The sequence below is a fragment of the Tinamus guttatus genome, unplaced genomic scaffold (genome assembly GCF_059628265.1).
Source record: "Tinamus guttatus ecotype Peru unplaced genomic scaffold, ASM5962826v1 Tinamus_guttatus_pri_ptg000291l, whole genome shotgun sequence".
Classification (NCBI taxonomy): Eukaryota; Metazoa; Chordata; class Aves; order Tinamiformes; family Tinamidae; genus Tinamus; species Tinamus guttatus.
Window position 1 is genome coordinate 1,160,525 of NW_028288825.1, and position 14,698 is coordinate 1,175,222.

Here is a 14,698-nt window from a genome sequence, read left to right on the forward strand (position 1 = left end):
CGTGGGGCAGCGCTCCCGGTGTCACCGGGAGCCCGCGGCGCCAACGGGCCCGTCCGCGCGCAGGGAGCGCGAGCCCCGTCGCTGCCGCCCGCCGGGGGACATGGCAGCCGAGGGATTGGGCTGAAAAAGGAGGGAAAGGGTGAAGGAAAAAAAAAAATAAAAAAAGGAAGGAAACAAGGCAGGAGGCGCGGGCGGCCCTGGCAGAGCCCGGCCGGGCAGCGGGAGGGCCCGCGGGGAGGCGGCGGGCAGCAGAGCGGGGGCAGCGGGCTGCGCGTTCGCCGTCTATCATAAACGTTTATTTATCCGGGGGATGCGTGTGCGCCGGGGCGGCCCGCCAAAGTTCGCGCGGGTGGCGGCGGCCTCGCCCCCTCGCGGCGCCCGCCGGGGTGGCCGGGCCGGGCCGGGGCCAGGGCCGGGGCCGGGGAGGCCGCGCGGCGGCGGCGGCGCCGTTACCTGTGAGGCGGATCTTGATGCTGGAGCCGTTGCGGCGGGTGCCGCTGTTCGACATGGCGGCTCGCGACGCCGGCTGCTCAGCCGCCGGCTCCGGGCTCCCCCATGCGGGCCCCACCGCCGCCGCCGGGCCGCCCTGGCTGCGCTGTCGCTGTCGCTGTCGCCGCCCGGCCCGGCCCGGCCGCCCAGCGCGCCCTGGCGCCGCCCCCGCCCCGCCGCCCGCGGCAGGGGGCGGTGCTCGGCGGCGCGTCAGCACGTCGTGCGTCTGGCGTCAGCGCGCAGCGCGGCGACGCCGCCATGATGGGGAGGGCGCAGAGGGGCAGCGCCCCTGGTGGCGGGGCGGGTGCGGGGTGACAACGGGGTGACGTGGGGACCTGCAGGGATAGCGGGGGGTGAAGGGCTGAGCAGTGCAGAGGGTGGCATAGAGAGGTCCAGAGAGTGACATGAAGGTGACAGGGGGTGACATGGAGGTGGGAGAGGAGTAACATGGGAATGACACAGAGATGGCATGGGGTGACCGAGGGGACACAAGGGTGACATGGGAATGACAGGAATGGCATGGGGGTGATACAGGATGACAGAAGGGAGCGTGGGGGGACAGAGCAGTGTCAAGGAGGGGGCCCTGGGGGTGCACAGAGGAGGTGTAGGGGAAATGGTGGCCTAGGGTCCCCACAGGGGCAGAGCACGTCAGGCTCCTTCTGTTCCTGCCTGCTCAGGGTGGAGGTGCCCAGCGAAGACCTTTTGGAGTCCCCCCAGCACCACTTCCACATCAGAGCCCAAATCCCTGATTTCTAGGGCTCTTCGGAGGTGGCTGGGGGTTCCTGGGGCAGCAGGAACCCAAGAGTTAGGAGCAAAGGTCCTTTTGAAGTCCTAAGTGTGACCAAACAAGCCACCACCAGGGCTTTAATCTGAAAAAAGGAACACGCTTATTGGTGTGTTTCAATGTAGGAATGAGCACAGGCCACCCCTCCTGTGCCACAGCAAGGTACAGGCACCCGAGCAGGATGAAGGTGGCTGGGGCTTCACCAAGAAGCCAGCATTGAGCTGCTCTGAATCTGGAGCAACAACTTTCCCTTCTTGGCAGAGCCACCACGAAGCAGCTCCCCAGCTCATCCTGTATCTCCACACCCAGGGAGGGGGAAGGACACAGGGAGAAGCTGGCGACTCCAAGTCTCCCGAGCAGGGCGCTAAGAGGAGAATCACCACGTTGGCTCTTGCCTGTGCCCGGCTGCGGCTAGAGGAGAGTGGCACCCAGAGGGGAGGCGAGCAGATGCCCACAGGTAGCTCCCACACCAACCAAGGCATTTTCTCTCCTGGGTTCTCCAGGCTTCAGGGGCACTATCCCATGGTCAAGCAAGCAGCAGTGCTCCAGGGCTCTCCCAAGCACCCTCTAGCACCCACTTTCCCTGGCTCACCTCTCCAGCACCCCCAGGTAAGCTGAAAAGCTGTAGCTCAGCCCTGTATAGGGTGGTCCAAGTCAGCAGATCATCAGCAAATGCCAGCGCTGCTGCCCCAGCAGTGCTGGAAGAAAGTCCTAGGTGCCTGTTCCACCTTCCCTTTCCCCTGCCTTAAGCACAGGGCAAAATCCCACGCTGGACCCCACTCCAAAGTCAGCACAGCCCTGCAGAGCCCAGCTCCAGCCTGCGGCTCCATTTACACTGAAGAAGCACCTGCCCTGGATCCTTTGTACCTGGTGAAATCCGAGTGCTGCCCAATGCTGTGTCAGCACCACATGGCAGGAAGGTGCATGGCCCCGAGCTGGGGGGCCTCCACATTAACTCCTTGCACAAGCACAGGCTTTTCACAGGCAATCCTTTCTGTTACACATTCAGGAATTGCCTTATCCCACTTTTAACTTAATTTCTTGGATCCCAAACCATAAAAACAGAGATTACTTTGCAATTCAGGAGCTCTGCTGCTATAATATTAACCATGAGATAGCAGCCCTGGCTCCTCCAGTCAGGCTTATGTACCCCCTTGGAGGAAGGACCAGCCTCCACTGTGCAACTCTTTCTAGGGAACTTACCACCTGCTAAGAACAAATTCACCCCAGAGCTTCTTCTCCCAAGAACAAAACTGATATAAACCCTGGTATTAGCTCAACTGTCACACGCTCCCCAAGGAGGCATCCCTGAAGCACCCAGGGTCTACCACAAGTGGAAGCTGACAAGATAAAAGGAATGAAAGCCTGTACAGCAGGGGACAAACTGCTACCCCACATACCATGGTGACACTAACAGGCACCCAACACTGCTCAGGATGGAGCTAAGCCCTTGCTGAGGGCAAGTCCCCATGCTTGAAGCTTTGCCCTCCACACTGCAGCAGTAGCACTTGAACAGCCACATCCAAGAGCTTGTTCTACACGGCTGCACAAAGCTGGCAGCTGAGCTGCAGGGGAGGGAGAGCAGAGCTTGGTGGAAGCCTCAATCTGCAGCCTGACTCCAGCCAGGGGCTGGACCACAGAGCCCCAGGGCAGCCCTTCAGCCTCCCTCTGCATTCACAACACTGATGCTGCAGGGAGGGGGCTGACAAGACTTCTCCCAGGAAGAAGGAGTAAACTTAATGGAAACCTGAAATACTGGTCCCTTGGTCATAATGGGCAGTCAGATCAATGGACTTTAATTAGCAGAGAACATCTGGGAGACTGAGGTGGGAGGAAAATTAGTTCCCCTTCCAATAGCTGCCTCCAGCATGTCCCTGTTTCCAGCAAGAGCAATGTTTACTCAGCAGATCCTTTGTCTAGGCCCAGCTAGAAGCAGGAAGTACCACATGGATTGCGTGAGAGATCCAGCTTCTCCTGGCTTTTCTTCCTCATGCTAAAAGGATTTCCTTTTGGGAGAGAAGTTTTCACCTCCAGCAGAAGGCTGAGACAGCTCTTGAATAGCTTTTTGAAAGCTATATTTCAGATACTCCAAGCCTAGAAGTTTCATGACAAGCATGAACAGTTATGAATTGGATAGTAACAACCTCTTTTTTAGCAGCTTAATTTCTCTAACTGCCCAATTAAGATTATCTGCCCTTACTCTTAGTCCAGAGGACATACAGGGAAAAAGAAAAATTATACTATTTGAAAAAAAATAAAAGACAAGAATTACAAACCCCAAACTTTTATTTAGTGATAAATTTCAAAAGTAAAAAGAGACTTAACAACTATGCTTCTCCTGGTCTGGAGATCCAAGCTCCTACCAGCCACCTCCACCTATTGCTCAGTGCTCTGTAGTGCTTCAGCTTCAGAAGTTGAAGTCTCGCTTTTCCGAGAAGTCCAGTTGTCCATCTTCATCACTCCCAGGCTGGAAGTCCGTACTCTCCTAGAAGGAGATTAGGTGACCCTCAGTTGAAGGTTCTGCAGCTTTATAAGCCTCCCTGCCCAGCAGCAGCTTACAGTGTTATTCTTGTTTAAACAAGAAACTCGTTAGAGCAGCAGAACAGCTCAGCTTCCCACTCTAACAGGGCCCTTGGGGACCAGGCCAAGCCCTCCTGCTTTTTCCAGCACATGCTCTCCCTGCAGCTCAGAGGGAAGCAGGGCAAGGCCAGAGGCTCAGAGGCCAAAAGCAGGGAAGGTCAGCTGGACAGCAGAACCTGCTCAATTTGAGTAGCCAGGCTGTAACAGCAACAAGCAAAGACTGCTTTGAAGACAAGCAGTTTCAGAGCTGTAGCCATGTCCTTGTGCTAGACAGCTCTCCCCACAGCCTCCCTGCAGGGCAGCCACAGGGCCTGGTTCCAGCCAAAGAACCAACACTGACACTTGCTCCCTGCTCCTGCACTTCCAGTCTGGGTCCAAGATCAGAGCCATTAAACTTCCCTGTTGTTTCCCCCCACCTGGGAGGTCAGGTCCGAGCATGGCATCGACATGAGTTAGAGGACTTGTTTCCAAAAGGCAGCTGATGCCCTATATTCTTTTTTTTCCAGTTCATTAACATGGAAAGGTCAGATTACCCCAAAGCAACCTGAGCACGGTTATCAGCTGAGCAGGAGGCTTCCATCTACAGTGGCAAGCCAGCTCAGCTCCAAAGGAGGAAACTTCTCTGTATTTGGTATTCATAGCAGCAGCTGCAGCAACTCCAGCTGATGCCACTTTAAATTCCACAGCAAGATGCTATCAATACATCCATTTCTGTTGTGCAACTAGTCAGCTGACTAGTCAAATGAGAGCTTTTACAGACCATCATCATCTGGAATGAGCTGCAAGAAACCTACTCTTGATATGGAAGTCTATTACCAAGAACCTATTTCAGCATCTCTGTTACATTCCAGTGTGCAATAACTCATATTTGAAGATAAACAGGGAAAGTCACATACCTCACCAGCAAAGTACTTCTCTATGATACTCAGAGCAGCTCGGTAGACCATGTTGTTGTCATGGGTTTGCAAGGCTTCAATTTTCTCCAGACCATCAAGCTCTTCCACTAGCAGACACAGCCTTTCAGTCTCTCCCAGCTTCTCAGCTGCCTGTGACATTAGGCAATCAAGGGGCAAAGAAAACCAAGTTCATAACTTACCTAAGATTATTTACTGTAAACCCCAAAATAACAGAGGCAAGTTTGACTATAGTCCCTGCTTTTTTTCCTTATATTTTGGGGTTATAGGAGACATCCTAAGAAGCTACTGTGCAGATGACATTGTCTCTGTGGGGAGAACCACCTTGTGGCTTGACTGCTACCCAAACAAGCTAGTTAAAGTCTCAGTTACATCTACACACTGAGAAGCAGCAGCAGGTGACCTGCCACCAAGTATGTTGGTTGCAAAAGCCATTTCACAGGTGCCACAGCACCAGAGAAAACCAGCTCCCAGGTGAGGAGACTTCAGTGACAGGGAGCTCCACATCTATGTAGATATCCTAGATCACTTGATTTCTCTACAGTGGGATTTCCACTAGACCTTCACTTCTGTACAGCTTAGAATTAGCATATATCATGTTTTGCTCTCTAGAGACAGACTGAAGCTGGTAGGTTAATAAGTGAAACACATTAGGCTCCCAGGGGGAAACAAGAACAGGTTAGACAGTAGCAAGTCCAACTGTTACTCTTGCAAGATCAGTAGTGTTCTAGCCACATGGCACAAGCTGAACACTCGCACATTGCTCCTTTGGGGATAGGATGCAAGACACAGTATAAGAACAGGAAGCAAGATCTTACCAGGAAGAGATTTGCAATCGTATCCAGGATGACCAGGATAGTCTTGCTGTCTTTGGCCGAGAGTAGGTTAAGCAGAGGTTTGAGCACCCCAGACTGGACAAGTTCCACCACCTGCTCCACAGTACCTCCCGTTGTGAAGTTGGCCACAGCCCACACAGCCTCCTTCTGAGCTTTGAAGTCTCCCTGAAAGAGCAGCAGGGAGGGGGATGCTAAAGCTTGAGAGCTCCAGGAGGAGTATGAGATGTCAGATGAGCATTAGCCATTTCTCTTTCTGTTCACTTTGGACTGGTCCATCCAAGTGCTTTGAGGGCTGGGGAGGCACCCGACAATTAAGAGCAGCTCAGAGCCATGGTTTCTGGCTATGAATTCTAAATATTCAGGGTATTCCAAGCTTTTTGACAACTTGGAAGCAGACATCACACTCCCAAAACCACCTCAGAGTGCACTGTGCTTCACCTCAAGTGAAGCATTGTGAACTGACTCTCAACATTGCTTCTGCAACAGCTGCATGCACAGCCCTGCTCCCCTGCCCCTTACCTTCTCCAGCAGCTCCACAAGAGGTGGCAACAATCCACAGGTGATGAGCTGCTGGATCTGCCGGCAGGGCCCTGCCGCAATGTTACTGAGAGCCCACGCCGCTTCCTTCTGTATCGTGGCCTTCGTGTGCCGCAAGAGCCGGGGCAGGGCAGCCAGGACACCGGCGTTGATAGCTGCCTGGGTCTGCTCATCCGTCCCGGTGACTACATTCCCAATGGCACGGAGGGCTGGAGTCTAGACAGAGATTAGAGCAGATGAGAATCCTTAGCTCAAGGGATACCTGCCAGAAAGTCTAACAAGATCCCCAAGTGCCTGATCCTTCAAATAAGGAGAGCAGAGTGGATGATTACCACTGCATTTACTGACCTACTGTCCTCCTCTTTTGCTCTAAGCAGCTTTGCATTCTCTATCCAGTCTGCTAGCCACAGCAAGCTGGAACAGAATTAACTGGACCAATAACTGAACTAATACTGCAGTTCAAGACAGCAGCATATTAGCTACAGACAGTAAAGAGACATTTCCTTCCTCAGATACACTTGTGCCCTAGAAAATAGAGCACTCTCATGTTAAGGGACCAGATACTGAAGGCTGCCAGCTCCATGTCCTACCAAAACAATCAACTCCGTGTCAGCCATAAGTTCCACCAGCCTTGGGAGAATCCCTGTATCAACCACAAGTTGGATGCGGTCATTGGATCCATCAGTCAGATAGGACAGGGCCCAGCAGGAGTCCGAAATTATTTCCTTGTCTTCGTGCTGTATGAGGCAGATGAGGACTGGCAGCATCTTCTTCACTGCATGCAGGGGAGGGTAGGGATTCTTGTTCCTACAGAGGTTTGACAGTGTCCACGTGATGTTCCTCAGGAACCCAATCTGAAATACAAGGGAGTCTCATAAGATCTTCCCTAGCTCAAACTCACTCATCTAATGAGTCCTGCAGAGGTAGCATCTTGCTTCTGCTCCCTACAACTTAGACATTATCAAGTAGCCAGTATTACAGAAGCCTTCCCCCAAGATATAAGTAGAGAAGGCTGACAGAGGACTTCTTTGGAAAAGAGATGAAATAGGTAAGCAACTAAGACAATTCCCTACCTGCCCCCAAAAAACAAATTCAAAAAAACTTCAGGACCAGTGACACAACAAACTGCTATGGACAAAGGTACCAAGCAGCTGGGTCTTTGGGACAAATTAAGATGACTCCTTGTGCAAGATTAATTCTTAATTTTTAGTTTTTGCATTATTAGATAATCAAATCTCAAATGCACCCTCTTCTAGAATGGTTAAGAGCATCTTTTAGGCAGTTTATCCTAACAAGAAGGAGGCACAGATGCTGCAGGAGAACAGTGGCAGCAAGTCTCAAAAGCATCACAGCTACCAGCCTGCATGCACAAGTTGATGTTTTTGTCCTGTTTCACAGGGCTCCCTAGGAGACAAGGGTGAGTCAGGCTAGAAACAGCAGCCAGAAGTTTTAACATCTTCCAACATAAACTCTCAGAAAGCCTAGAGGGCGTTTACCTAACACCACCCTAAAAGGCCCTAGTTCTGCTTAGAGAAAGCCTAGAGCTCCCACCACACCCATGATGGGACACCTGCGAGCATCAGCACCACTGGCAGCATCCCACAGATTATCCCACCCATCTTCTGCTTCCCTGAAGATGTCCCACTCCCTCCAGAGAGGGAGTAAGCTGTGTGAGCCAACACCATTGCAGAAAGGTCAGAGGACAAAACCCAAGCTGTTCATAAGCTACCCCAAGAGCAGCAGCAGGAGGCTTGGAGGACAAGTTCAGCCCTTCCAGATCTGCTGCACCAGTTGTGTTGGGCCCCTGTATGCCAGAAGTACCCTGAATGGAAAAGCTAAGGCTAGAAGTCATCACATTGACTGGACAGGCAGCTTGCCTGCCTGGCACCCTACACTTAACATTTACTTCAAAGAGGAAGGATCCTTAACAGCCGTTTAGGACGAAGTCTTATTCCACTACACAAACAGCTTGCTCCTCGTAACAGTGAGAGGACAGGTCATCACGACTCACCCATCACCCAAAGTGATTAACAAGTTTTAAGTTAAGAAAATAGAGAGTATTTACTGGAGTTACAGGTGACACCAGAGCCAGCAAGGGAGGAATCACATTGCAATTGATAAGAGCATCTCTGTACAGAGGACCATCACCTGTATAGATGAAAAAGGTCATTTATTGCATCTACCCAAATCACAGTCAGTATCAAATTGAAGATATACCTGAAGCCATTGTGGGGACCAAGGCTCACTTATTGGCCATACAATTTAAAATATTCTGAAGTGTGTGTGTGTGTGGGGGGGGGCGGGCGGGGGGGAAGGGGAACACTACCAGGTAGAGATTTTATGGCAAGTTTGTGCTAGTGTAATCAGAATAACCCAGCAGACAGAATGATCCATTTTATTTTCCCTGGAGAGCATGCAAGGCCACTGAACAGCTAGGGACAGTGGCTCAGCCATCCCAGCAGGAACAAGATTCCCTACGAGGCTCTTGCAGAGCTAGCAGTGTCTCCAAGGTTGCTGGGCCACACAAATGGCCTGAAAGTCTTCAGGAGCAGCAGCAGCAGCTTGGAGACAAGGCTCATGGTTCTCATCTTGTGAGGAAGAGCAAGATTTAGTGCCCTCTGCAACTGGCTGGGCAATAGCCCTTCCCAGGCCCACAGACCTACCTGCTATATTGCCCAGTGCCCACACAGACTGCTCGCTGATATGCATGTGCGGGGAGGACAGGAGGTACACGAAGGCCGGGATGGCACCTCCTTCCACCACAGCTCTGGTGTGCTCCGAGGTGCCGGACGCTATGTTAGTCAGGGCCCAGGCTGCTTCAAACTGCAGAGCAGCGTTGTCCGCCCGGGTCAGGAACTCAACCAGCCTGGGGATAATCCCCAGTTCAATGATGTGATTGAGAGGTGGGTCCCTCTGCCTGGACAGCATTCTCCTGCAACAGACACAGCCCATTTAGTGGCCTACAGTAGACCATGATCCTGCTGTTAGGTAGGACGTTCTAGCTTGCAAGGAAAGCAGCACTGAGCAGAGATGCTAGTTCAGCATCTTATAGCAGGAAATGCTGTCAGGTGTTACCATAGATTCTTCTTCAGAAACCTCTAAGAGACTGAAGAAACAGCAGACTGTAAGAGTGTACTACTTAACATGTCCTTCTGGAACCAAGAAAGCAGGACTGCATATACCTTGTCTTGCAGGGGTTATTTTCATAAGACTGCAAGTAATCAAGTAACATGCAGCCTGTAGGCTGTAGCAGGGAACAAGCCTGTTTGTGTTCCCCAGATCAGGGGTTTTGCCCAGACCAGAGATCCCCTTTAAAAAGGGTTTCACACACTGCTTTTCCTGCTGCAATTTAAGATCCACAATCCTCAACTCCCTGCTGCTGCTCTTTGCTACTTCCTGCCTCACACAGGCACAGAAGCCCTTGCAGCTGCCAGCTTGATGGGATCAGGGCATTGACATAGTCAAAGAAAGCCAAGAGAAATATTTTCAGCCAGATCTGCTCCCCAGCCTTTGTTCCACAGCCGGAAATGCTTGTGCTGGCAGAGGGTAGTGTGGAGGTGTAAATCAGTGGCTTAGATCTGCTTTAGTGCCAGCACTGAAGATCCTGCGATGGTGCAAGCCTGGTGTGCGCTGTGAGGACACCCCAGGCGTATGCAAACTTTGCCCAGGCAGAAAGCCAGCACTGTTCTGTATGGCGGGTTAGCAAGCTAGTCATGACTTGTCCCTTTTTAGGAAGGGTTAATGTCAACCAACCCTCAGTAACACCCTCTGCTGCAGGGACTTCTGACCTGTTCTCTAGGGCAAGGGGCTCCAGTCGCCCAGAACTGTGTCTCCACAGCCATCAGGAGCAGCACTGGTGCCCCAGCACACACAGACTGGAGCTATTGTAGCTCTTCCTTGGGTGTCTCTTGCTGCATTTGCTCAGTGTGGGGAAGGCAGCAGCAGCCTCACCTGGTCCCTCTGGAGGGAGATCCGTTCTGCAAGGTGGGCAGAGTTCCTCAGTCCCTGCTCCCACCCAGACAAGAGGCATCTGCTAAAGGGGTAACCTGTGTTCCCAGGCTCCATCCCTGTGTAGTTTGCCCCTCTGGATGGCAATTCAGAGAGAACAGAGCACCTCCTGCCTACCAGGCAGCTCTGTATCAGCCTCATCTCCCCCAGCACATAGTAGGGAGCAGCCGGGCCACATACCTGGTTGCCTGCGTCGCCTGCAGCTGTAGCTCAGTGTTGCTCCCATTCACAGCTTCGACTATTTCCTCCAAGGACATCTGAATAATCTGTGTCATGGAGAATGATTCAGAGTCAGAAGGCAAGCCAAGACTCCCTCCAGTTTCATCTCTGCACTCAGTCAGCTGTCTAGACCCTAGTCAGCCACCACTTTCTATCTAAGCAATGTCTATTCTTTATGCAACACAGTTTCGAGATGAGGCAGAGGAAGAGAACCCACAAAAACCTTCGAGGCAACTAATCCTTATAATCAAGCATGGAAAGAAAGTCACCACCACACTAATAGGCCAACTAGCTTGCTAATTACTCCTCTCTGCACATGGAGCCAGACCAGAGGCTTGCCAGCTCCAGAGTGGCTGAAAGTCAAGTTCTACCTGTCATCAAGGAAGCCACATGACATGTTTCCATGCAGAATAACCCAGAAAGAAGGATAGGCAGTCTGAAATGCAGCATCCCAAACACTGGACATATTGATCAAGAATTTCACTATTAATCAAGTTCTGCCCAAAAGACTTGGGTGATTGGCCTAAATGTACAGCTTCTCAATTAACATTTATTCACCAAGCTGTGCATTGTAACAGCCCTGTCAAAGTGCAGAAAACCTAGCAATTACCTCCTTCTTCTCTTGACACGCAGAACTTTCCTCTAGTGGAGTGATGGAAATACTTCTGCGCTTGAGGATTTGCTCATCCTTCTTGGCCTTCCGAAGCTCAATGTTCACCTCCACTCTCTGCCTCCTCATTGCCTAGAAGGGGACACGCACCACCTAATCTCAGCATCTGCACCACCCAGCCCATCAGCTCCTCACTCTGCTCCAACACTCAGCCCAGATTCCCTATGTGAGGGATGTAGGACCAACATCTGCTCTCAGCTGGTTCTATGGCCTGGAGGGTTATGTAGGAGATGAGGGCAGTTTCACTTAACTACCTCCCATCCTGGGGACTGGATGAACCTGCAGACATTTTTGTTTCAGAGGTCAAACTGCTGAATCTGAAAGGCAAAGACTCTCCCTCCATTCTTGCTTAGAAAGCAAGCAGGCAGATCCTGCAGGCTGATAGGCTCCCGGCCTCCTTCCTGCGGTATTGATCGCCATTCAGTGCCCTTGCAGGTCATGGCAGGACCTTCTCCTCCTGTTCCTCAGGATTCAGGGGCTCAGCTCCCAGCTGCACCTCTACCCCCCTAGAGCCCAGGCTCCCCCCACAGCACATGTGGGAGCTCAACATCCCTGAACATCCCTGTCCAAGCAATCCCTCCAGCCAAAGGGTCTGTCCCCTCTCCACCTTTACAGCCTGTACAGCTGGGTTGGGAAGAGGGCTGTGACACTGCTCAGAAACCATAGCAAGAAACCAAGGAAGGAGGAGCCCGTGGTCAGCTGTGTCCTCACACAAGGGTCTGCACAGGAGCCTGTACTTACAGCCACATCCTTGCCTCTGTTCTTGAACTTCCTCATGTGCTTGTCTTGCTCACTCCCAACTGGCATCTTGACACCAGATGTGATCCAGTTACCAGCCAAAAGCCTCTGCCTGCTTTGGGGGTTGAGGACAACAGTGTTGGGTCACGGCCACACCAGCAGCATCCACCTTGGCCTACAGGACCTGCAGGCCAGGGTGACCGCTGAGCCCCTTTCCTACTGCTACAGAGCCAGGGAGAGGGCTGCAGGCCCTGGGCAGAGCTTCACACACTGCAGCTGACACCAAAATTGAGCCCAAAAAGGAAGCACAAACTACCACTTAACAATACCAGGCCATGAAAGCCATGGCTATCACTATACACACACCAAACAGGCTCATGAGAGGAGCAGAGCATAGATACTACCAAGTACCTGCTCAAATAGGCTGTCCTTAAACATGCCCAGCATCTGATCACACACAGGCATGATCACTGCAAACATCTGCATTTCCAAGGAGCCTCTAAGAGCTCCCCTTTCTTCACCTTTCTGAAGGTGGGCCTGGCCTGCACCCTCCACCATTCCCTAGCACAGATGGGCAGGGAGCCCCAGCAGGGACACCAGGAACATTAGCTTTATCCCCCCAACACAGCAGCCAGGCACCAAGGCCACTTCACAGGCTCAGAGCCAGGACAAGCCACCCCTTGACTCAAGCCAAGTTCCCTTCATCAAGGCACAAAGCCCTCAAGTATCCCTTCCTCTTCAAGGGCTTCTCCAACAGGAGACATGACAACACATCACCATAACCTCCCCTAAAATACCTCTTTTCAGGTACCTTCTTCCAAAGTACCAAGCACAGAGCCCAAACACCAGCTACCCCCAAAGACCTGCTCCACAACCCACCCCTCACAGCAACAGGCAACAACCCCAACACACCAGGAGCACCAAGGAAGAAACCACTCACCTCAACCCCCTCTCTACTGCCCCCAGCTCCATCCAGCCCTTTTATCTCCCACCAGCTCTCTGCCCCATTGGCTGCTCCCAGGCCAGGATCTTTTCCCAGGCCATTTGATTTTCATGGAAGCACCTGGGTGCTCCTTAACGAGGGGCAGCGGAGCCCTGCTCTCACCTGCCCCGTCCCTCCTCCTGCACTTCGACAACTTGGCCCCTTTTTGCAGCTGATCCTCTCATCAGCAGGAGCCATGTTTGCAAAGTGGCTACGGAAAACAGCTCTTAAAATATTTAATTAAAGGCTATTTTGTGTTCTTTACCATTTTTTTACTACAAGGGGAAGTGCAGGAAGGGCAGTAATGCAGGGGGGATCAGAGCTCGCTGGGGGACAGTGCAATAAGGTTGTTCTGGGAATCCCATGGGAGCGCTGGGGTGGGCGGGCAGGAGCGGATCCCAAGGTTTGCACCCTCTGCCCTTACCCGGGAGCACAATTTGGGCCTTTACAGCCTGCTAACGGTGAGAACTATTTTCAAACTAATCATATGAGTTATAGGGAACAACTATTTCACTCTTCTGCCATTTCCAGCATGGAAATACTTGTGAAAATACACTATATGGTACCCATGCTGCTTTAAATCATCGTTTCAAAGCCCAGAAGGGTCAGGCCAATTCTCTCTTTCAAGGCAATTGAAACAAGTTGTAGAAAGCTTTGTGGGGAAGGTTATTTTGAAGGGGCAGATGAGGGAAGAGCTTCAGATGTATCTGCTGTTTGTGGACATAAAGAAGCGAGCTGGGCTATTCCTGAGCACTGTGCGTTTAAGTCTCAGGTGCCGCTGGTTGCTTTCTCATGTTTCTTGGCTGCCTGAAGCAGAATTACATTTCAACTGCATTTTAATTCAACCGAATCTGGTGCAAAAGTTATTGTGCACCCTCTAATGTTGTTTCCTGAGTGGTTTGTTTCAGTTAATTCCTAATCAGCCAAAGCTAAATCAAAACAGGCCTGGTTCAAGCCCAAGTAGATGGGTCCCTGCAACCTTTCCAAGCAGTTTAATTAAATTGGCTTAAAATCATCCTGCAGGCTAAGCGAGGGCAGCCGCTCGCGCGGCGGCTCTTTCGCCACGAGAGCTCCCTCGCTCGAGGTGCCGCCGGGTCCGGGCGCGTTTCAGGGCTGCGGGAAGTTTGCTGTTCTCCTGGGCGGCTCTTCCTGCCCTTCCCGTTTCCCCTGAGCCACCAGGTACCATCAGGGCTCTCCGGGCTCCGTCCCTGCCGTGCGGAGAGGGAGAGGAGCCGGGAATGACCTCGTGTGGCCCCATCAGCCGCCCCGCGCGCGGCAGCAGCCGCTGACGGCTGCTCGGTTCAACCTGCGCCGAGGACACGGGCACGTCGGTATCTGCCGAACGGGAAAGGGGACAAGCGCTGGGGGAAAGAAGCGTTTCGGTCTCAGCGTAACGAGAGGGTATCACAGCTAATGGAGAGGAAAGGAGATGAAACCCGAAATCTGCATGACGGCGTCCCCTGCGCTCAGCGCTGTGTGCTCAGGCTGAAAACCCGCGGCGTGACAGCCGCGAGGAGCTGCGCGGGGCGCAGGGCTCGCTCTGCTGCCGCCCTTCTCCCCCGCAGCCCTGTGTCAAGCGTCCCGCTCTGACACCGCCGATTGGCTGCGCTGCGGCTGGTGGCACATTCGGAAACATCAGTTTTAAGCCTTGAGATGGAAGCGGCTTTCCCCTCTGCTGTTTTTTCATGTCTCGTTAGCAGGGTTGCTGGGTCCTGCCCAGCAAGTGGCCGGGGCTTCTCCGCAGCGGTGCCCGAGGCTGCGGCGCCGTCGCACGAGGCCGTCTGTGAAGGGAATCCTCCCCCGGTGGAGCCAGCGGCACGGCCGGGATTCCTGCCAGCGCTGCGAATGCCTCCTCTCCAGCAGCACATCTTCTCACTCGGCTCTAATGGAGTCCATTAAGTTAACATCCGCTAATTAATTTTGTTGATTAGCTGCAGTAAT

The 14,698-nt window shown here is 52.6% G+C and overlaps 2 protein-coding genes across 3 annotated transcripts in view; both read right to left on the reverse strand.

The window, feature by feature from the left end:
* Positions 1-587, reverse strand: part of SMURF1 (SMAD specific E3 ubiquitin protein ligase 1) — a 43,126-nt gene extending 42,539 nt beyond the window's left edge. For both annotated transcript variants that reach the window (XM_088527738.1, XM_088527737.1), the window contains exon 1: positions 454-587. In XM_088527738.1, coding sequence (XP_088383864.1) covers positions 454-508 — 55 coding nt within the window. In that variant the 5' untranslated portion in view covers positions 509-587. The remainder of the gene's footprint in view (positions 1-453) is intronic.
* Positions 588-3,548: 2,961 nt separating this feature from the next.
* Positions 3,549-11,844, reverse strand: KPNA7 (karyopherin subunit alpha 7). Its single transcript, XM_010215806.2, has 10 exons — positions 11,779-11,844; positions 10,978-11,109; positions 10,329-10,414; positions 8,804-9,072; positions 8,206-8,288; positions 6,731-6,994; positions 6,123-6,356; positions 5,586-5,768; positions 4,750-4,899; positions 3,549-3,758 (listed from the first exon to the last, which is right to left on the reverse strand). Exons 1-10 carry the CDS (start codon positions 11,842-11,844, stop codon positions 3,681-3,683), a joined length of 1,545 nt encoding a protein of 514 aa, XP_010214108.1. The 3' UTR covers positions 3,549-3,680.
* Between the last annotated feature and the right edge of the window lie 2,854 nt (positions 11,845-14,698).